Below are 23,514 nucleotides of genomic sequence, written 5' to 3' on the forward strand. Positions count from 1 at the left end.
TGATATGTGACATTTCCACCCATTGGAATTCCACCCTCCATATATTGGACTGATCAGAGAGAGGCCATAAACGATTTATTGATGATACAGGCGGACAGGAGTACTCCCCTGTGTAACTTTAATGTTAGCCAGTGGCAGCTCATGCATGACACCTGCCATTTGCTTGTGCCTTTTTAGGAGGCCACGTTATTTGTCATTCGGCTGGACTACGGGATGAACAACATCATTCCACTGCTTCATATCCTGGAACAGATGCTAGTACATATGGCTGGTCAGGGGACTGGAGATGTGGCACCCACATCTCAAGGCCACATAAGCCCTGTGGGGGCTGAACTGGAGGAGGAAGACATTGGATCACAAGTAATGTCTACACAGGTGACAGGAGAGGAGGAGCAGGAGCAGCTGGAGGAGCAAGAGTGAGATGAGGAAGATGAGGCCCAGGCACAGCGTGGCAGTATGTAGAGATGGAGGCAGGGAGCCCCACCGAGTCACTTTCTTTAACGGCCCGCTACATGCTCGCTTGCTTAGGTAGTGACAGCCGCATTGTCACCATTCGGCAGAGGATGACTTCTGGCTCTTTACCTTGTTGGACCCTCGCCACCAGTCCAAAATGGAGGCCTTTTTTACACTCGCTGAGAGGGAGGACAAGCTGAACTACTATAGAGACATCCTATGTAGTCAGTTGGCTACTGCTTATCTGCGCCATCGTCCATCCTCTCGCAGGTCTGACCGGGGGGGGCCCTCTGCGCTCTCGTTCCACTGCCATGGCTGCTGTGGCGGGGTGGGGGATAGGAGCAGTACCAGCTCCATCAGCAGCAGCTTGGGTCTAGAGTGGATGATGAGCAGCTTTCTTAACCTGCCTAGTGAACAAACTACTCACCAGCAGCATCTAGATCTGGAGAAGAACCTGAACCAGCAGGTGGTGGCATACCTGACGGTTTCGAAACGCGTTTGTGAACCAAAACTTAATTTAGCGGTGATTGGATCTCAAAAAGACCCTCCATTGAAACAGCACATCATGCATGGCGAAGTTGGCGTCCCGATAATCACAGCCCGCATGCACTACAACAAAAGGTGCCAACACGAGCGCAAACTCCAAGGCTGAGACTGGACAGCCGCGGAAGATAAGGTATATAAAGGGCGAAGCCACGTATGTATAAACCAGTGCAGAGTGCTGTATGAAAACGCCTGGATGCCGATAAGAGATACTAACTTTAAGAGTATTGCAGCCAATAATATACAAACAGCATGGCATAAGCACGGCACAAGTAAGCTGTAATACAGGAGAGACTAAGATTCTAATATATTACTATAAAGGAACATTGTATGAAAGGATTATAACAATCATGATTTTAAAACAAAAACGGCGAATGAGAATGGCCACACGTGATTATAGGTTCCATATGATTGCGAGAGCTCCGAAACAGGAACCAAGAAAGAGAGTGGGACTATAATTTGCTGCTACAATATTTGCTATTAAGCGTCTTTCATTATTAGTTTTATTTTTCTGCATATTTTGTGTATTTTATGGTTATTTTAAGATGTCATTTTTAGAGTATAAAATTTTTATTTTTTTATGAATAAAATATAGAAACATATTGTTAAAGCCAGCCATTGATTTATTTACCAAGGTCTTAAAGCTAGGTGGTTGTAGCAGGCTGAGCTACATTTCAGTGAGCGCTTTAGAGAGATTGTGTTTTTTGATTGAGTTAGTCCAGGCAGCATGCTGAAGGTAGGGCTGGTTTGGTGTTCAGGCCCATATTTCACTTCCTAAGCCCCCTGCTTCATAGCTATATTAGAGACAATTGGGGGAGGAGGACAGAACGAGGCAGCTATTCATTGCCACCATAGAGGGACCACTTCTGAGGAGGTATTTTGTGCTGCACTGTGCTATTTGGTTCTGTGGGATGGTACTCTGTGCTGCACTATGGTATTGCAATGCCCTGACCTGAAACCCAGCGCACTTTCCCTACTTACTTGCAGTTCAAGGCAATGGTAGCAAGACCGCAACTGGTCGATGGTCCTTATGTTACTAAAGTGCAAAGACAAACACCAAGAAACAAAAACAATGCAAAAGGAATAGTCATATGAAAATGGGTCAGAACCAGGTGGACAACACAGTACAAAAATGAGACAGAGGGTAGTCAAAAGACAAGCTGAGATCAAATACCAGATGGGTTGCACAGTACAAATCACGTGAGACAGAAAGTGGTCAAAATACAAGCCGAGGTCAAAAGCACAAACAAATCCAAATGAATTCAAAAACCAGGAACCTAGCTAGTGAGTCCAAACAAGACTATAATGGGCAGTGCTTTATGGCAGGAAGAGGTTTAAATAGAGCGCTGAGTCCCTGGATCACCACCTTATCAAGCCATTAGTCATAACACTAGCACACAGGAATAGAGCAGCGATAGAGCAATCATCCCACCACTAGTCTCCTCCAGCACACACCCGTTGTGGGGAGAAAGAGCATTGCATCCTGTTGCTAAGGATGCTATTGTGTCACTAGGGGTGTGGCTTAGCAGTGAGTCTCTCCCTGTGCAGTTGCGTTGAAGTTAAAGATCTCGCTGCTGGAGCCCGGACAGGTAAGTTTGTGACAGGTATTACTGACAACACCCTGACAACTTGCATTGGTCCCATCTACTTTTGTTGCCCCACTTTCTGTAAATTTGGAACCACCTAAAACATTTGGGACACTTTTAGTTTTTTTTCTCAAAGCCACTTTAAGCTCCCAGTCTGCCCTTGGATTTCCTGTTCCCTTCATCCCATATATAATTGACACATATTGACTGTGGTCACTGGTAGTTATTCTGCACAGAGGGCCCACCGGCAGTTTGGTAAAGGAAATAGCAGGACAGCACTTGGCATTGCATACACTGTGATGGGATCTAAGAGCACTTTTGTGGAGTAAGGCTGCTTTCCCTCAGTGTTTCGTCAGTGATTTCAATCAGCGATTGTCAGACAAAACTAGGTGCAGGTAAAAAACAGAGAACAGGTCCAAATCTTTCCATTATACCTTATTTCTGTGTAGGCTCTACCCCTGGTTTTGGTTCACACTGATTAATAGAAATTACTCACCGAAAACTGACTGTGTGAAAGCTGCCCTAAGGCCTCATGCACACAACCGTTTTTTTTGCGGTCCGCAAAATGGATTTCCGTTGTTCCGTGATCCGTGACAGTTTTTTTCTTCCGTGGGTCCTCCTTGATTTTTGGAGGATCCACGGACATGAAAAGTGAAAAAAAAAAATAAGTCAAGTTTGCATTGAAAATGATAGGAAAAACGGACACGGATCACGGACACGGATCACGGACGCGGATGACTATCTTGTGTGTATTCGTGATTTTTCACTGACATATTGACTTGAATGGGTCCACGAACCGTTGTCAGTGAAAAAAATAGGACAGGTCCTATTTTTTTCACGGACTGGAAAAACGGATCACGGACAAGGAAGCCAAACGGTGCATTTTCAGATTTTTCCACGGACCCATTGAAAGTCAATGGGTCCGCGAAAAAAAAAAAACTGAAAACGGAACAACGGCCGCGGATGCACACAACGGTCGTGTGCATGAGGCCTAAAGGTGCTGTCCAGGAACACATAATTTCTAACAGGTGCTGGTAGTCTGCCTTCCCTACTGAAAGGATCATACCTGCTCCTTGCCGCTCCAGGCCTCCTCGCTGGCTCTCATATCTCCATCTGTCTCTTGTGGACACATCAACTATAAAGCGAGAAGTTGGCTGAAGGAAGTCAGGTAACCATGCCCATGCCAGGTAGGAGGAAAACAAATCCTGGGCCAGAACATGGAGATGTGGGAGCCAGTGAGGAGGACCGAAGTGGCAGGGAGCAGGTAAATATGATCCTTTCAGTAAGGGAGGTAGGCAGCTGACAACATACCAGGCAATTATTAGGAAAGAACCATATGTTCTCAATAAATGCCCGCTCGTCCGAGGAGGTGAGGGCTGCATGTCACAAAGTCCTATTTTGCTCATTTTTGAAGCCATAGTTTTGGAGAGCCGGTTGTAATAAACTCACCAGCGTGTTTTTGCATGATTATTCCAAATTATAAATCAAGTCAGCAAAAGGAAAGACTTTCCTATGGAAGCATCTATCTGGCTTACCTTCACACTTTTGTGTTGTTTCACTCTGCTTATGACCAATAGGACACTTGCATTCATAAGATCCATCTGTATTAATGCAGTTTCCTCCTTGGCAGAGTCCTGGAATTGCTTGACATTCATCAATATCTGGAAAGTTTGAAAAATAACATTTGCATGCAAGTAAATTGGAAATTGATGCTTCATAATGGGAAAGCAATGCTAAAAACACAAACTTTAGGCAGTTGTTCTATAGCTTTAGCTGCTTTGCATACATGAAAGCTATACTATTATTTTTGCAAATAATAAGGCTAATGGTCATAATTTTATGTAATCCAACATAGCATATTTACAGATTTCATTTTAAAATAATAGAGGCAGTGAAAACTAGATTATTTTGGACCAATGCTATTCTTTTTTTTATCCATTAGAAATACAAGATTTAATAGGAACAAATAATAAAAGAAGGGTCATGGGATGTAGGTATGTGGCATTGACAACAGTAATATAAAGTCTTAAAGTGCAGCAGATTTGGATCACCCACTTGAAACCATAAACAGATGCTTATGGTCTAGTGTGCAAGTTGCGTTCAACTATTCACAGCATACATAGAGAACAGGGTATGCTGCATACATGGAGATTAGGGTATGTTCTGCCAGCTACTGCAAACATGAAGATCAGGGCATGCTCCATCATTCACTGCATACATGGAGATGTGGGCATGCTCTGCCAGTCACTGCATACATGGAGATCAGAGAAATGTTCTGCCAGTCACTGCATACATGGCGATCAGGGCATGCTCCACCATTCACTGCATACATGGAGATCAAGGCATGCTCCAACATGCACTGCATACATGGCGATCAGGGCATGCTCCACCATTCATTGCATACATTGAAATCAGGGCATGTTCCGTCAGCCACTGCATACATGGAGATCAGGGCATGCTCTACCATTCACTGCATACATGGAGATCAGGGTATGCTCCAAAATTCACTGCATACATGGAGATCAGGGCATGCTCCGCCAGTAACTGCATACATGGAGGTCAGGGCATGCTCCACCATTCACTGCATACATGGAGGTCAGGGCATACTCCACCATTCACTGCATACATGGCGATCAGAGCATGCTCCACCATTTACTGCATACATGGCGATCAGGGCATGCTCCACCATTCATTGCATACATTGAAATCAGGGCATGTTCTGCCAGCCACTGCAAACATGAAGATCAGGGCATGCTCCATCATTCACTGCATACATGGAGATCAGGGCATGCTCTGCCAGTCACTGCATACATGGAGATCAGAGAAATGTTCTGCCAGTCACTGCATACATGGCGATCAGGGAATGCTCCACCATTCCCTGCATACATGGAGATCAGGGCATGCTCCAACATTCACTGCATACATGGCGATCAGGGCATGCTCCACCATTCATTGCATACATTGAAATCAGGGCATGTTCCGCCAGCCACTGCATACATGGAGATCAGGGCATGCTCTACCATTCACTGCATACATGGAGATCAGGGTATGCTCCACCATTCACTGCATACATGGAGATCAGGGCATGCTCCGCCAGTCACTGCATACATGGAGGTCAGGGCATGCTCCACCATTCACTGCATACATGGCGATCAGAGCATGCTCCACCATTCACTGCATACATGGCGATCAAGACATGCTCCACCATTCATTGCATACATTGAAATCAGGGCATGTTCCGTCAGCCACTGCATACATGGAGATCAGGGCATGCTCTACCATTCACTGCATACATGGAGATCAGGGTATGCTCCACCATTCACTGCATACATGGAGATCAGGGCATGCTCCGCCAGTCACTGCATACATGGAGATCAGGGCGTGCTCCGCCAGTCACTGCATACATGGAGGTCAGGGCATGCTCCACCATTCACTGCACAATGGAGATCAGGGCATGTTCCGCCAGCCACTGCATGCATGGAAATCATTGCATGCTCCACCATTCATTGCATACATGGAAATCAGGGCTTATTCCGCCAGCCACTGCATACATGGAGATCAGGGCATGCTCTACCATTCACTGCATACATGGATATCAGGGCATGCTCCACCATTTACTGCATACATGGCGATCAGGGCATGCTCCACCATTCATTGCACACATGGAAATCAGGGCATGTTCCGCCAGCCACTGCATACATGATCAGGGCATGCTCTACCATTCACTGCATACATGGAGATCAGGGCATGCTCCACCATTTACTGCATACATGGCGTTCAGGGCATGTTCCACCATTCATTGCACACATGGAAATCAGGGCATGTTCCGCCAGCCACTGCATACATGGAGATCAGGGCATGCTCTACCATTCACTGCATACATGGAGATCAGGGCATGCTCCGCCAGTCACTGCATACATGGAGGTCACAGGCATGCTCCACCATTCACTGCACACATGGCGATCAGGGAATGCTGGACCATTCACTGCATACATGGAGATCAGGGCATGTTCCGCCAGCCACTGCATACATGGAGATCAGGGCATGCTCGACCATTCACTGCATACATGGAGATCAGGGTATGCTCCACCATTCACTGCATACATGCAGATCAGGGCGTGCTCCGCCAGTCACTGCATACATGGAGGTCAGGGCATGCTCCAGCATTCACTGCAGACATGGCGATCAGGACATGCTCCACCATTCACTGCATACATGGAGATCAGGGCATGCTCCACCAGCCACTGCATACATGGAGATCAGGGCATGCTCCGCCAGTCACTGCATACATGGAGATCAGGGCATGTTCCGCCAGTAACTGCATACATGGTGATCAGGGCATGTTCCGCCAGCCACTCCATACATGGAGGTCAGGGCATGTTCCGCCAGTAACTGCATACATGGAGATCAGGGCATGCTCAGCTCTACAAACACCTGTAGGAAGCCTTACTGATATGACCAATAACTTTTCCCACATGAAATTAGAGCACCAAGATATGGATGTTACAGTTACTGTACCACCAATTGCAATGAATAACATACCACCTAGAAACCACTGATGGGTTGCTGAAAATCACTGGCTACCAGTTGCCCAATAACTACATATAACAACTACTTATCTACTTATAACAGCAAGGTACTACTGACCATCAACAAAGAAACATCACCAGAAAAGGATTGGTCAAGTATTTCAATGTGCAGAAAAGGAACAAAAGCATGTAGGGATCATCTCACTATGGAAATTGAAGAAGAGCTGATATTATCAGGTTCTCCCTAGGAAGAATAATCTATCTATTGACCTAAAATACAAGTTCTACAAGACAGCACACATCAAATTATAAATCCTTTGTTATCCATTGCACTCTTTGCTATGTTCACATAAGATGGAAAATGCCTAGCCATTACAGGTGGGTATGAAAATAAGAAAAATCATGATTAATGGGGTGGTACAGCTAGTACATATTGATGACCTATCCTCAGGATAGGTCATCAATATCTGATTTGGGGGTCTGACTCCCAACACCCCCAATGATCAGCTGGTTGAAAAGGGGGACGGCGCTCCTTTGAGCACTGTTTCCTCTTCAAGATTACACTGCGTGTGGTCTCATTTGCAGCGGCGGCACAGTATAATTACAAGTGATCATCTTATTTACGTGAATGGAACAAACATTTGCAATTAATATGTACCGCCAAGACTAGCGCCGCTTCCTCTTTAAACAACTGATCAGTGAGAGAGCCAGGGGGTTGGACCCCTGATGATCCTGAGGACAGGTCATCTATATTAGAATCTCGAAAAACCTCTTTAATTCTGCACATCCTTACCATCACTTTGTGTATAAATGTGCTTAAATTCTTTCTACCCAAAAAAAAATAATTGCAGAGCTTGGCTTTCCTACATGAAAGAGGACTTTTTCGTCTTACACTAAGTGAAAACATCCATTGACTGTTACAAAATGCTGAAAACACAACAACTCCTTCATGAAGAAAATCTTTTGGAAGAAAGCATTACTTAGAATCACAGCTTTTGACTATAAATCTTATTACCGCATACTTTATATGTAACAGAACAATCCAAGCTATAGTACAGTATGCCAGAACGGACACAATGACACTATCTCCATGTTTTACTGAAAGATCTCACTAAACTTACATCTATAAAACAGAACTGTTAAATCACTCTTTATCCTATTTGAGATACATAAAAAGTCTGAATTAGGGTCCTGTGTATATGTGTCCTGTGTCCTCATATACTGTAAATCGAACAGCGGTCAAGTAAGCAAGCTGCATCTTCATTAATCTCTATGGAGCTGGAACAAGGCTCCTATTCTTGTGATCGGTGGGAATCTCAGTGGTTGGACCCCCACCTCAGTCTGCATTAAGGGTACAGAGGGGTGGTAACCAGTTGGGGGGGTGTACCACAGTCTGAAAATGGCAGCACTGATTGGATAGAGAGAGTCTGTGTAGGTACACACCTCCAACTGGTTACCGCCCCTCTGTACCCTTACTGCAGACTGCTAGCAATTATTTCATAACTTCTAGTTGAAGTAATAAAGGAATGGAACAACATAGAGTCATAAGAATAGATGTTTCAGAATTGTTATTACATAGGGAATGCATGAAGCTATTAAAGCAGGCATGTCATCAGTGGAGAAAGGTCTTGTTTCAGATGAGGACCCAGTTCAGGTCCTACCTCCATTAACCAGAGTGGAGAGTACACTGATATCAAATTGTGTAACATTTCAGTTCTCATGTGGTTTGTGCTTCAATGTCCTGACCCCAACTGATTACAAGTGATCACTTGGGGTCCAAGCAGCAACATGCCATGTGTTCAGATTGTCATTGAGGTGACCAATGTCCAAAGCAATCACATTTATAGCCAGGATTTGTGGCATGGTGCAAACATTACCAAATGGAGTCACCTTGCTCATAGCGACATCACTATGAAATATGTTAATGACTGCACATGCTACTTAGTATGCCATAGGAATATTAATTTGACTTTAACTAGTCGGGCTCATCAGAATGCATAAAGGCTTTTGTAATTAGGAAAGGAGAAAAGGCTCTTGCACAATCTAATGTCACTGGGGAATAGTTATTTCTGTCTGTTATAGCCTTTGACCAGTTCACCCCCTGCTTGTTACTTTATCACTTAGTTATGTCTTTGTTCTCTGTTGTGATATACTGGCTATGCTCAAAATAAACATGTAAAATGCAGACATCGCAGCAGATCCCAATGTCTCGTCGTCTAAAACCAACAGTTTTTATAATTACCTAATCAAATTCTACAGATAGGCACATTTGTGTTAAATTTCAGGTGTGTATTAAAATCTATGTAACACTAAAACATAATGTAATATTCTTGTAGGTGCTATAGATAATTACGCTTTAGTATTATATTGCATGGTATTCTGATTAACAGGATGCCCTTGATTATAGTAATTATATCTGGCGTGAGCAGGGAGAAGTCACAGATTGCGGCGAAAAGGACCATGGCGCCGCAATCTGCCCCAGAAATATGCCTAATATAGGCATATTTCTGGTTAATAAATGACACCCTATGTTTTTGGAGTCTAGATTTTTTGGTTGTCTAAGTAATTTTACATCTTGTGCCTAACATCGGGGCAGTGTTATGGATCTGATGCATTTGAAGAGGGTCATGTAGCCATTATTCTACTGGTATGAACCATTCTTCTCTACTCCTGCAACTGTAGCTATATAGCTGCTCCATACAGAGTCATATGACCAATGCTGACTGTAAGTTAGTTAAGTGTTCCTCAGAAAGGTCTTCAGTATGACCCTTTTGCTAAAATGGTTTAATAACCACTAACTTACATGAATATATTTTATAAATTAGCATTTATCAACTTATAACATATCATAAAGCATTTTAGCTGAATGGATGTAGTGTATGTACACAAAAAAAGTTTAAAAGTAAAATGTAGGTCTAGTAGCTGATATGATACGCAAGCATGCATTTCTTGAAGGGTTTCAGAGGTTGATTGTCATGGGCTTTTTAAGTAGTAGTATAATTATTGCCTTCACAGTAAAATATATTGATTTATTTTACTTACAGGAAATTAATTTATTACAAATAGACATTAGTATGAAGCAGTTTACCTTGGCAGGCTCCACTGCGTACATTGGGAATGTAGCCACGACGGCAGGGATGTGGTTGAGCAGGGCACATCTCACATGGGTGTCCCCAGGCACGTCCAATGGTTGCACAGCAGAGAGTTTTTGTGCATACGATACCCGTCACCTGACCCTGACACATCTGATTGCTGACTTGAGTGAAGCAGGGCCCTGTTCTGTAGTCTGAAAGTAAAAACAGCAAAAGAAAATATTCAGATCCGGTCAGCACCATCTCATGATCTCAAAACCTCAAATTCAGCAAATCTACTATGAAAACAGAAATATGAATAAATTGAAAACCCAGATGACACATTTATATTGTTAGTCTATACTTGTAAATACCTTTTTTCTTTCTTTTTATTACATTTACAGACCATTTGTCTAATTAAATGTACAATACAACAAATACTATGCAACTATAATATGAATATAAATCGTATATGAATGAACAAGGTATAAATGAAAATATAACTAAGGCTTAATGAAGTATTAGGAATTATTTACAAATTTGTTGTAATCCACTCGCAGTGGTTGCATCTGAATTCTGCATCTGAAATTCTTACAAAATCTCACATCAATGCATTAAAGGGGTTCCCCGGGAATAAGAAAATATTATTACTGAAAATACTTAACTACAACTTGATTCTGAATATATTCCCAAATACCTTTCATTAGTTATAATGGCTCGCTTTATCTGGGGAGCAATCATCAGAAAAAATAAATTGGTCGCTTTCCTATTAGTACACACAAAACCTGTCCTAATCACACAGGGGATAAGTTACTTCACAACACTGAGCTAAAGAGCTGCCTCATACTCCTCTCTGCTCTACTTGTCAGGGATTATGATCCTGAAGACAGTTTAATATGATCCTCAGCTGAAGATCTGTAGGAATGGAGCTCATGATTAGGGATGAGCGAACCCGAACTGTATAGTTCGGGTTCGTACCGAATTTTGGGGTGTCCATGACACGGACCCGAACCCGAGCATTTTCATAAAAGTCCGGGTTCGGGTTCGGTGTTCGGCGCTTTCTTGGCGCTTTTTGAAAGGCTGCAAAGCAGCCAATCAACAAGCGTCATACTACTTGCCCCAAGAGGCCATCACAGCCTTGCCTACTATTGGCATGGCTGTGATTGGCCAGTGCAGCATGTGACCCAGCCTCTATATAAGCTTGGGTCACGTAGCGCTGCACGTCACTCTGCTGATTCAAGCATAGGGAGAGGTTGCTGCTGCGACGTTAGGGCGAGATTAGGCAGATTAACTCCTCCAAAAGACTTCATTCTGTGATCGATCTCCAGCTGTGGATCATTGAAGTGCTAATATCGACTTACTCACTTTTTTTAGGCTGCCCAGAGCGTTATTAGATCACTTTTTTCCTTGGTGATCGGCGGCCATTTTGTGGCTTGTGGTGCGCCAGCACAAGCTACCACCAAGTGCTTTTAACCATCAATAGTGTGGTTATTTTTTGCTATATCCTACATCAGCTGCAGGCTGAGCCTGTGTCACCGAAGTGCATTTAACCATCAACAGTCTGGTTATTTTTTGGCCATATACTACATCAGGTGCAGGCTGAGCCTGTGTCACCCAAGTGCATTTAACCATCAACAGTGTGGTTATTTTTTGGCCATATACTACATCAGGTGCAGGCTGAGCCTGTGTCACCCAAGTGCATTTAACCATCAACAGTGTGGTTAATTTTTGGCCATATACTACATCAGGTGCAGGCTGAGCCTGTGTCACCCAAGTGCATTTAACCATCAACAGTGTGGTTAATTTTTGGCCATATACTACATCAGGTGCAGGCTGAGCCTGTGTCACCCAAGTGCATTTAACCATCAATAGTGTGGTTATTTTTGGCCATATACTACATCAGGGGCAAGTTGAGCCTGTCACCCAACGCCTAAAAAAATAGACCTGACATTTCTATTCAACCAAATCTGTACTGTTTTAGCTGGTCAAGTTATTTGTAGTGACCGTAAAAGCACAGTTTTTGTTCTGGGTTGAAAAACTATTCCCAAATTTGCCATTCTCAAAATAACTAAGTAGTTTATGTTATATGAAGCCTACTTGAAATCTATCCCAAAAAGGATATCTTAGATTCAAGGTGCTGATAGTGTCATTCAGAAAAACTTAACACACACGCTACCGTGCAGATACAAGTCTAATTCTGTGATTAAACGTATACCTGTCATACAGCGCAAAAAAAAATAGGCCTCACATTTCTATTCAACCAAATCTGTACTGTTTGAGCTGGTCAAATTATTTGTAGTGACCGTAAAAGCACAGTTTTTGTTCTGGGGTGAAAAACTATTCCAAAATTTGACATTCTCAAAATAACTAAGTAGTTTATGCTATATGAGGCCTACTTGAAATCTATCCCAAAAAGGATATCTTAGATTCAAGGTGCTGATAGTGTCATTCAGAAAAACTTAACACACACGCTACCGTGCAGATACAAGTCTAATTCTGTGATTAAACGTATACCTGTCATACAGCGCAAAAAAAAATAGACCTCACATTTCTATTCAACCAAATCTGTACTGTTTGAGCTGGTCAAATTATTTGTAGTGACCGTAAAAGCACAGTTTTTGTTCTGGGGTGAAAAACTATTCCAAAATTTGACATTCTCAAAATAACTAAGTAGTTTATGCTATATGAGGCCTACTTGAAATCTATTCCAAAAAGGATATCTTAGATTCAAGGTGCTGATAGTGTCATTCAGAAAAACTTAACACACATGCTACCGTGCAGATACAAGTCTAATTCTGTGATTAAACGTATACCTGTCACACAGCGCAAAAAAAAATAGGTCTCACATTTCTATTCAACCAAATCTGTACTGTTTGAGCTGGTCAAGTTATTTGTAGTGACCGTAAAAGCACAGTTTTTGTTCTGGGTTGAAAAACTATTCCCAAATTTGACATTCTCAAAATAAGTAGTTTATGCTATATGAAGCCTACTTGAAATCTATCCCAAAAAGGATATCTTCGATTCAAGGTGCTGATAGTGTCATTCAGAAAAACTTAACACACACGCTACCGTGCAGATACAAGTCTAATTCTGTGATTAAACCTATACCTGTCACACAGCGCAAAAAAAAAAAAGGTCTCACATTTCTATTCAACCAAATCTGTACTGTTTGAGCTGGTCAAGTTATTTGTAGTGACCGTAAAAGCACAGTTTTTGTTCTGGGGTGAAAAACTATTCCCAAATTTGACATTCTCAAAATAAGTAGTTTATGCTATATGAGGCCTACTTGAAATCTATCCCAAAAAGGATATCTTAGATTCAAGGTGCTGATAGTGTCATTCAGAAAAACTTAACACACACGCTACCGTGCAGATACAAGTCTAATTCTGTGATTAAACCTATACCTTTCACACAGCGCAAAAAAAAATAGGTCTCACAATTCTATTCAACCAAATCTGTACTGTTTGAGCTGGTCAAGTTATTTGTAGTGACCGTAAAAGCACAGTTTTTGTTCTGGGGTGAAAAACTATTCCCAAATTTGACATTCTCAAAATAAGTAGTTTATGCTATATGAGGCCTACTTGAAATCTATCCCAAAAAGGATATCTTAGATTCAAGGTGCTGATAGTGTCATTCAGAAAAACTTAACACACACGCTACCGTGCAGATACAAGTCTAATTCTGTGATTAAACGTATACCTGTCATACAGCGCAAAAAAAAATAGGCCTCACATTTCTATTCAACCAAATCTGTACTGTTTGAGCTGGTCAAATTATTTGTAGTGACCGTAAAAGCACAGTTTTTGTTCTGGGGTGAAAAACTATTCCAAAATTTGACATTCTCAAAATTGTGGTGAACGGGAACAATGAGGAAAACATCTAATAAGGGACGCGTACGCGGACGTGGACATGGTCGTGGTGGTGTTAGTGGACCCTCTGGTGCTGGGAGAGGACGTGGCCGTTCTGCCACAGCCACACGTCCTAGTGAATCAACTACCTCAGGTCCCAGTAGCCAGCAAAATTTACAGCGATATTTGGTGGGGCCCAATGCCGTTCTAAGGATGGTAAGGCCTGAGCAGGTACAGGCATTAGTCAATTGGGTGGCCGACAGTGGATCCAGCACGTTCACATTATCTCCCACCCAGTCTTCTGCAGAAAGCGCACAGATGGCGCATGAAAACCAAGCCCATCGGTCTGTCACATCACCCCCATGCATATCAGGGAAACTGTCTGAGCCTCAAGTTATGCAGCAGTCTCTTATGCTGTTTGAAGACTCTGCTGCCAGGGTTTCCCAAGAGCATCCACCTAGCCCTTCCCCAGGGGTGGAAGAGATAGAATGCACTAACGCACAACCACTTATTTTTCATGATGATGAGGACATGGGAATACCCCCTCAGCACGTCTCTGATGATGACGAAACACAGGTGCCAACTGCTGCGTCTTTCTGCAGTTTGCAGACTGAAAGGGAGGTCAGGGATCAAGACTGGGTGGAAGACGATGCAGGGGACGATGAGGTCCTAGACCCAACATGGAATGAAGGTCGTGTCACTGACTTTCACAGTTCGGAGGAAGAGGCAGTGGTGAGACCGAGCCAACAGCGTAGCAAAAGAGGGAGCAGTGGGCAAAATCAGAACACCCGCCGCCAAGAGACTCCGCCTGCTACTGACCACCGCCATCTGGGACCGAGCACCCCAAAGGCAGCTTCAAGGAGTTCCCTGGCATGGCACTTCTTCAAACAATGTGCTGACGACAAGACCTGAGTGGTTTGCACGCTGTGCCATCAGAGCCTGAAGCGAGGCATTAACGTTCTGAACCTTAGCACAACCTGCATGACCAGGCTCCTGCATGCAAAGCATGAACTGCAGTGCAGTAAACACCTTAAAAACAAGGAAGTCACTCAGGCTCGACCTGCTACCTCTTCTGCTGCCGCCGCCTCGGCCTCTTCCTCCGCCTCTGGAGGAACGTTGGCACCTGCCGCCCAGCAAACATGGGATGTACCACCAACACCACCACCTGCGTCACCAAGCATCTCAACCATGTCACACGGCAGCGTTCAGCTCTCCATCTCACAAACATTTGAGAGAAAGCGTAAATTCCCACCTAGCCACCCTCGATCCCTGGCCCTGAATGCCAGCATTTCTAAACTACTGGCCTATGAAATGCTGTCATTTAGGCTGGTGGACACACACAGCTTCAAACAGCTCATGTCGCTTGCTGTCCCACATTATGTTGTTCCCAGCCGCCACTACTTCTCCAAGAGAGCCGTGCCTTCCCTGCACAAACAAGTGTCCGATAAAATCAAGTGTGCACTGCGCAACGCCATCTGTGGCAAGGTCCACCTAACCACAGATACGTGGACCAGTAAGCACGGCCAGGGACGCTATATCTCCCTAACTGCACACTGGGTAAATGTAGTGGCGGCTGGGCCCCAGGCGGAGAGCTTTTTGGCGCACGTCCTTCCGCCGCCAAGGATCGCAGGGCAACATTCTTTGCCTCCTGTCTCCTCCTCCTCCTACTCAGCTTCCTCCTCCTCTTCTTCCACCTGCTCATCCAGTCAGCCACACACCTTCACCACCAACTTCAGCACAGCCCGGGGTAAACGTCAGCAGGCCGTTCTGAAACTCATATGTTTGGGGGACAGGCCCCACACCGCACAGGAGTTGTGGCGGGGTATAGAACAACAGACCGACAAGTGGTTGCTGTCGGTGAGCCTCAAGCCCGGCCTGGTGGTGTGCGATAATGGGCGAAATCTCATTGCAGCTCTGGGACTAGCCGGTTTGATGCACATCCCTTGCCTGGCGCATGTGCTGAATTTGGTGGTGCAGAAGTTCATTCGCAACTACCCCGACATGTCAGAGCTGCTGCATAAAGTGCGGGCCGTCTGTTCGCGCTTCCGGCGTTCACACCCTGCTGCTGCACGCCTGTCTGCGCTACAGCGTAACTTCGGCCTTCCTGCTCACCGCCTCATATGCGATGTGCCCACCAGGTGGAACTCCACCTTGCACATGCTGGACAGACTGTGCGAGCAGCAGCAGGCCATAGTGGAGTTTCAGCTGCTGCATGCACGGGTCAGTCGCACTGTGGAATAGCACCACTTCACCACCAATGATGGGCCTCCATGCGAGACCTGTGTGCCCTGTTGCGCTGTTTCGAGTACTCCACCAACATGGCCAGTGGCGATGACGCCGTTATCAGCATTACAATACCACTTCTATGTCTCCTTGAGAAAACACTTAGGGCGATGATGGAAGAGGAGGTGGCCCAGGAGGAAGAGGAGGAAGAGGGGTCATTTTTAGCACTTTCAGGCCAGTCTCTTCGAAGTGACTCAGAGGGAGGTTTTTTGCAACACCAGAGGCCAGGTACAAATGTGGCCAGACAGGGCCCACTACTGGAGGACGAGGAGGACGAGGATGAGGAGGAGGTGGAGGAGGATGAGGATAAAGCATTTTCACAGCGGGGTGGCACCCAAAGCGCTCGGGCCCATCACTGGTGCGTGGCTGGGGGGAAACACAGGACGATGACGATACGCCTCCCACAGAGGACAGCTTGTCCTTACCTCTGGGCAGCCTGGCACACATGAGCGACTACATGCTGCAGTGCCTGCGCAACGACAGCAGAGTTGCCCACATTTTAACGTGTGCGGACTACTGGGTTGCCACCCTGCTGGATCCCCGGTACAAAGACAATGTGCCCACCTTACTTCCTACACTGGAGCGTGATGGGAAGATGCGCGAGTACAAGCGCACGTTGGTAGACGCGCTTCTGAGAGCATTCCCAAATGTCACAGGGGAACCAGTGGAAGCCCAAGGCGAAGGCAGAGGAGGAGCAAGAGGTCGCCAACGCAGCTGTGTCACGGCCAGCTCCTCTGAGGGCAGGGTTAGCATGGCAGAGATGTGGAAAAGTTTTGTCACCACGCCACAGCTAACTGCACCACCACCTGATACGGAACGTGTTAGCAGGAGGCAACATTTCACTAACATGGTGGAACAGTACCTGTGCACACCCCTCCACGTACTGACTGATGGTTCGGCCCCATTCAACTTCTGGGTCTCCAAATTGTCCACCTGGCCAGAGCTAGCCTTTTATTCCTTGGAGGTGCTGGCCTGCCCGGCGGCCAGCGTTTTGTCTGAACGTGTATTCAGCACGGCAGGGGGCGTCATTACAGACAAACGCAGCCGCCTGTCTACAGCCAATGTGGACAAGCTGACGTTCATAAAAATGAACCAGGCATGGATCCCACAGGACCTGTCCATCCCTTGTGCAGATTAGATATTAACTACCTCCCCTTAACAATATATTATTCTACTCCAGGGCACTTCCTCATTCAATACTATTTTTATTTTCATTTTACCATTATATCGCGGGGCAACCCAAAGTTGAATGAACCTCTCCTCTGTCTGGGTGCCGGGGCCTAAATGTGTGACAGTGGCCTGTTCCAGTGGTGGGTGACGTGAAGCCTGATTCTCTGCTATGACATGAAGACAGATTCTGTGCTGACATAAGGCCAGATTCTCTGTTACGGGACCTCTCTCCTCTGCCTGGGTGCCGGGGCCTAAATGTGTGACAGTGGCCTGTTCCAGTGGTGGGTGACGTGAAGCCTGATTCTCTGCTATGACATGAAGACAGATTCTGTGCTGACATAAGGCCAGATTCTCTGTTACGGGACCTCTCTCCTCTGCCTGGGTGCCGGGGCCTAAATGTGTGACAGTGGCCTGTTCCAGTGGTGGGTGACGTGAAGCCTGATTCTCTGCTATGACATGAAGACAGATTCTGTGCTGACATAAGGCCAGATTCTCTGTTACGGGACCTCTCTCCTCTGTCTGGGTGCCTGGGCCTAAATGTGTGACAGTGGCCTGTTCCAGTGGTGGGTGACGTGAAGCCTGATTCTCTGCTATGACATGAAGACAGATTCTGTGCTGACATAAGGCCAGATTCTCTGTTACGGGACCTCTCTCCTCTGCCTGGGTGCCTGGGCCTAAATGTGTGACAGTGGCCTGTTCCAGTGGTGGGTGACGTGATGCCTGATTCTCTGCTATGACATGAAGACTGATTCTGCGCTGACATAAGGCCAGATTCTCTGTTACGGGACCTCTCTTCTCTGCCTGGGTGCCTGGGCCTAAATGTGTGACAGTGGCCTGTTCCAGTGGTGGGTGACGTGATGCCTGATTCTCTGCTATGACATGAAGACTGATTCTGCGCTGACATAAGGCCAGATTCTCTGTTACGGGACCTCTCTCCTCTGCCTGGGTGCCGGGGCCTAAATGTGTGACAGTGGCCTGTTCCAGTGGTGGGTGACGTGAAGCCTGATTCTCTGCTATGACATGAAGACAGATTCTGTGCTGACATAAGGCCAGATTCTCTGTTACGGGACCTCTCTCTTCTGCCTGGGTGCCGGGGCCTAAATGTGTGACAGTGGCCTGTTCCAGTGATGGGTGACGTGAAGCCTGATTCTCTGCTATGACATGAAGACAGATTCTGTGCTGACATAAGGCCAGATTCTCTGTTACGGGACCTCTCTCCTCTGCCTGGGTGCCTGGGCCTAAATATGTGACAGTGGCCTGTTCCAGTGGTGGGTGACGTGAAGCCTGATTCTGCGCTGACATAAGGCCAGATTCTCTGTTACGGGACCTCTCTCCTCTGCTTGGGTGCCGGGGCCTAAATGTGTGACAGTGGCCTGTTCCAGTGGTGGGTGACGTGAAGCCTGATTCTCTGCTATAACATGAAGACAGATTCTGTGCTGACATAAGGCCAGATTCTCTGTTACGGGACCTCTCTCCTCTGTCTGGGTGCCGGGGCCTAAATATGAAGCCAGATTCTCTGCTATGGCATGAAGAGACTGATTCTCTGCTGACATGAAGCCAGATTCTTTGCTATGGCATGAAGAGACTGATTCTCTGCTGAAGTGAAGCCAGATTCTCTGCTATGGGACCTCTGTCCAATTGATATTGGTTAATTTTTATTTTTTTTATTTTTATTTTAATTCATTTCCCTATCCACATTTGTTTGCAGGGGATTTACCTACATGTTGCTGCCTTTTGCAGCCCTCTAGCTCTTTCCTGGGCTGTTTTACAGCCTTTTTAGTGCCGAAAAGTTCCGGTCCCCATTGACTTCAATGGGGTTCGGGTTCGAACCCGAACATTTCCGGGAAGTTCGGCCGAACTTCTCGAACCCGAACATCCAGGTGTTCGCTCAACTCTACTCATGATGAGACATGAAGTACAGAGAGGATGGTAGGGATATGGATAATGAGCAGCAGCATTTGTAGGAAGTCTTCAGTACCACAGCCCCATATTACCACAGTCTGTCCTGTCCATCCTCTATATCAGGAGGGCCGCAGGTTGAGCATGCCTGCTCTATATGCTTCATATTAATATGTTGCACTATATCACTAATGGCTAGTTTGTAGGGAAACTGTCATCCTCTATTAGCTACAGCTGAGTGTCCCTGGAGGACTCATTCTCAAACATTCAACAAAAGATGATCCGCTTGCATCATCCTGTTCAATAATAAGATCAACAATGGGTGCCAGACATTCATGAATATGTGGCAATGAAACAATGAAAATATAAAACATGACCTCCAATATCAAAGATCAAGAATCTATAGCCGTATTGTAGTGAGGATTGTCCAGGCAAGGGGCGTACACAAATTTCACCACACACATATCACCATTGAATATAAGCTTCCTCAGAGGTCTTTAACTGCCTAAAATTATTTTGTGGCAGCGTGTATAAAGATTGTTATAGATTTTTGAATATTGGATGTTGATTTGTTTTTATAGTTTCTTTTCTTTTAGGGATGTTTTATTATTTATATGGTCTATCAATCTCGCATGCCATTCAGCTTTAGTGTATCCCCCTTTCTTGATATTGGAAGGTGAATCTTCAACCCAGTCTGAGGTCCAGAGAATTCTGGATTAGGATTTTATTGAGAATATCTCTGCTCTTTGCTCCATTCATCTTTCCCTCAACCCTGACCAGTCTCCCTGTCCCAGCTGCTGAACCCCCCACCTCCCCTCCCCCCCCCCCACACACAGCATGATGCTCTTACCAGCTTCACTGTAAGAATAGTATTGGACAGGTGATCAGTAGTGCCTAGTTAACTCCAGACATGATGCTTAAAATTTATAATGGACAGTGGGTGTGTAAAACTGCCCGTCTTGATTTTGGGCTAGTCCTAAGGGCATTACCCTGGCAGTCCTCTGTATTTCACCCTTTAACCCCTATACAGGGATCTGGTCTTCACTGCAGGAGCGCTACCAGGCCATTAGTTATTGGAATAGTCCCAGCGCACCATGAAGAAGTCTTCTAAGAGACTTTATTTTTGTGCAGTCACCTTCCAGCAATAGTGAAGACCCCGATCCTGCTCCAGCTGCTTAGCTGACTCAAGCAACGTGGCTGTTCGAGCTCCCCACTACCTCTCTGACCCCCGTTCAAGTGTGGATGATTCTGAGGGGAGCTCTTTGGTTACTCCAACGCAGCCCCGATCAACCGATCTAACTACCAACAGTCTCTGCCAAGCTATCAACAGCTTAGTGAAACAAGACCTGCGGCACAAATGGTTCACCTCACTCCACTTCTCCATAAGCCAGTCCAGAAAAGCAAAAAACAAACTGGGACACCATGCAAAACCTCTGTAACAAGACATAGAGATCCTGTCCACTGAGTGTTGAAGATGCCCTTAAAGGGAACGTGTCATGCTGAGCAGGTGACGCTGAGCAGATTGATATATAGTTTGAGGGAAAAGATTTAAACTTGTACTATATCTATTTATATCCATGCACATTCTGGGCTTTGAAGTCCAGGAGGCAGTCCAATTAGTGATTGACAGCCTCCCCTCTATGACTGTGAATACAGACATAGCTGTCAATCACTGATAGAAATTCAAATGAATGAAACACAAATTTTACTGAATCTTTTCCCACAAAACTGTATATTAATCTGCTGAGCTCATCCTGCTCTATAACGTGCTGTATGCAGATTAATTTGCATTTTCATGGTGAAAGGATCCCTTTAAGGCCATACTTACAAAAATCTAGGCCGCATCAGAAACCTTTCTGAAATGATGGCTCTATGCTGTTCTATACAAAAGAACATCAACCAGACCATCACCAACCTCGCATCCACCATTAGTGAACACAAAGATGGAAGGGAACATGAGTAATTTTCTCCAGGCCCACAATGATCTAGTTGATGCCTACAATAATCTTACAAATAAACTTGTAATAATCAAGCTTAAGACTGCGGACCTCTAAGATAGATATTAAAAGACCATCGTTAAATTCTGTAGCATCCCTGAAAAGTTCCCTCTTTCTAAGCTTTCTAAATATCTCCAAAGGCTTTTCCACTCGATTCTCCCTCACACTTAATACCATTGCTTGCATTAATTTTTCTGCATAAAAGAGCAAGGCCTTCAGAAAACTACCAACGCTGCCAGACCCCTACCAATCAATCTCCCGAACAATGATTCAAGCCAGGAGGCTTCTCTCACAAATAACACAATCTCTCCACCACCGGAGCATCCCATATAAATGATGGTTTCCCAAAGAAAATAATTTTCACCAGGAATGGAGTCACTCACATCATCTCTTCAGTGGATAAAGGCCTTAATTTTCTCCAGGTCTCCTAGAACCATATTGAAGTGAAACACTTTACCAAGAATCACCTAAGATACTCAAAGTTCCATCCTAAAAATCATGGCACAGAATATTTTTTTTCCTGCTAACCTTCCCCACTGTTTGCGCAGTCTTACCCACTGTTCTGTTTATAGACTCCTAGAAACATAGAAGATTGACGGCATAAAAAGATCACCTGGTCCATCTCGTCTGCCTTGATATTATTTCTTTTTTTTATCTTAGGATAAACATGTGTTTATCCCAGGCAGGTTTAAGTTCATGTACTGTAGATTTCCCACTCACATGTTCTGGGAACTTTGTTCCAAGCTTCAACCCCTTGTTCAGTAAAATAATATTTCTTGACATTGCTTTTCATCTTATCCCTTGCTAATTTCAGATTGTGCCTCAGTTTTTTGTGTTCTTATTGAGAACACTCCCCCTCAACATTAATTAAACCTTTAACTAGAGTTGAGCGAACACCTAGATGTTCGAGTTCGGGGAGTTCGGCCAAACTTTAAAAAAAAGTTTGGGTTCGGGACCCGAACTTGATCCGAACCTGGACCCGAACCCGAACCCCATTGAAGTCAATGGGGACCCGAACTTATTATTATTTTCCGTTCTAACATGGTTATAATGGAAAATAATAGTATTAGCTTTTTCAGATCTGAGTTTTTTCACACAGAGGCGTTCTAACACAGAAGCAGTGGAGCGCCCTGGCTCCTGCTCAAAAAACACAAAATGGCTGACATGTTACTAGCATCATAGAGGGCTGTCAGAATGCAGCATTTCCAGGCCTTGCTGCGAGAGATGCTGCATTCTGCTGTGTGGGCACTGGCAGAGGAATTTCCACCCACAGCGAAACAGGTGTGGGTACCGATCCTACCGTGCCTGCAAAAAGAGGGCAGTTTTAAGATGTGTTGGTTACTTCGGATATTAGATCATTCTTGCAGCAAACCCATCAACAACCACCCTCCAGATCCAGCCTCAGGGAATGCCTAGACCAACAGGTGTCCGACTACATCGGGTTAAACGCCGATGTGGACGCTCTGAGAAGCGAGGAACCCCCTGACTACTGGGTGTGCAGGCTTGACCTGTGGCCAGAGCTGGCACAATTTGCCATGGAAATTTTGGCTTGCCCCTCGTTGAGTGTTCTGTCCGAAAGGACGTTAAGCGCAGCAGGAGGGATCGTGACCGGTAAGCGCACTTGCCTAGCTCACAACAGTGTGGACTACCTCAGATTTTTTAAAAATGAATGAGGCATGGATCTCGGAGGAATTGAACACCTGTGATGACCATGTGTAATTGAATTTCCTCATGCCAGCCCCCACCACCCAGAACAAAGAATGGTCCTTGCCTTATGTATATATAGCGGCATAAAATGCTTATTGCCTAATTTTTTGGAGCCTGTACTGGCCGACAGTTACATTCTTATCCTGTGACCGACTAATGTACCTCCAGCCAAAGAATCTAAAGTTCTTTGCTGTCAGGTGAATGCCTATTGGCTAATTTTTGGGGCCTGTACTGGCCGACAGTTACATATTTCTCCTGTGACCGCCTAATGTACCTCCAGCCACAAAATCCAAATTCTTTGCTGTCAGGTGAATGCCTTTTGCCTAATTTTTGGGGCCTGTACTGGCCGACTGGACATTTTTTATCTCTAGCCACATAATCACACCCCTGTTTCACTCCTCTGCCTCTCATTATGGTGGCGTATGAAT

At 45.1% G+C, this 23,514-nt stretch overlaps 1 protein-coding gene across 1 annotated transcript in view; it reads right to left on the reverse strand.

The window, feature by feature from the left end:
- The window catches only part of FBN2 (fibrillin 2), a 372,340-nt gene that overhangs the window by 215,563 nt on the left and 133,263 nt on the right, over positions 1 to 23,514 (reverse strand). Inside the window, exons 6-7 of the mRNA XM_040415981.1 lie at positions 10,200 to 10,397; positions 4,118 to 4,243 (exon numbers count right to left, since the gene is read on the reverse strand). Coding sequence (XP_040271915.1) covers positions 4,118 to 4,243; positions 10,200 to 10,397 — 324 coding nt within the window. The remainder of the gene's footprint in view (positions 1 to 4,117; positions 4,244 to 10,199; positions 10,398 to 23,514) is intronic.

The sequence above is a fragment of the Bufo bufo genome, chromosome 2 (genome assembly GCF_905171765.1).
Source record: "Bufo bufo chromosome 2, aBufBuf1.1, whole genome shotgun sequence".
NCBI classification, from domain to species: Eukaryota; Metazoa; Chordata; class Amphibia; order Anura; family Bufonidae; genus Bufo; species Bufo bufo.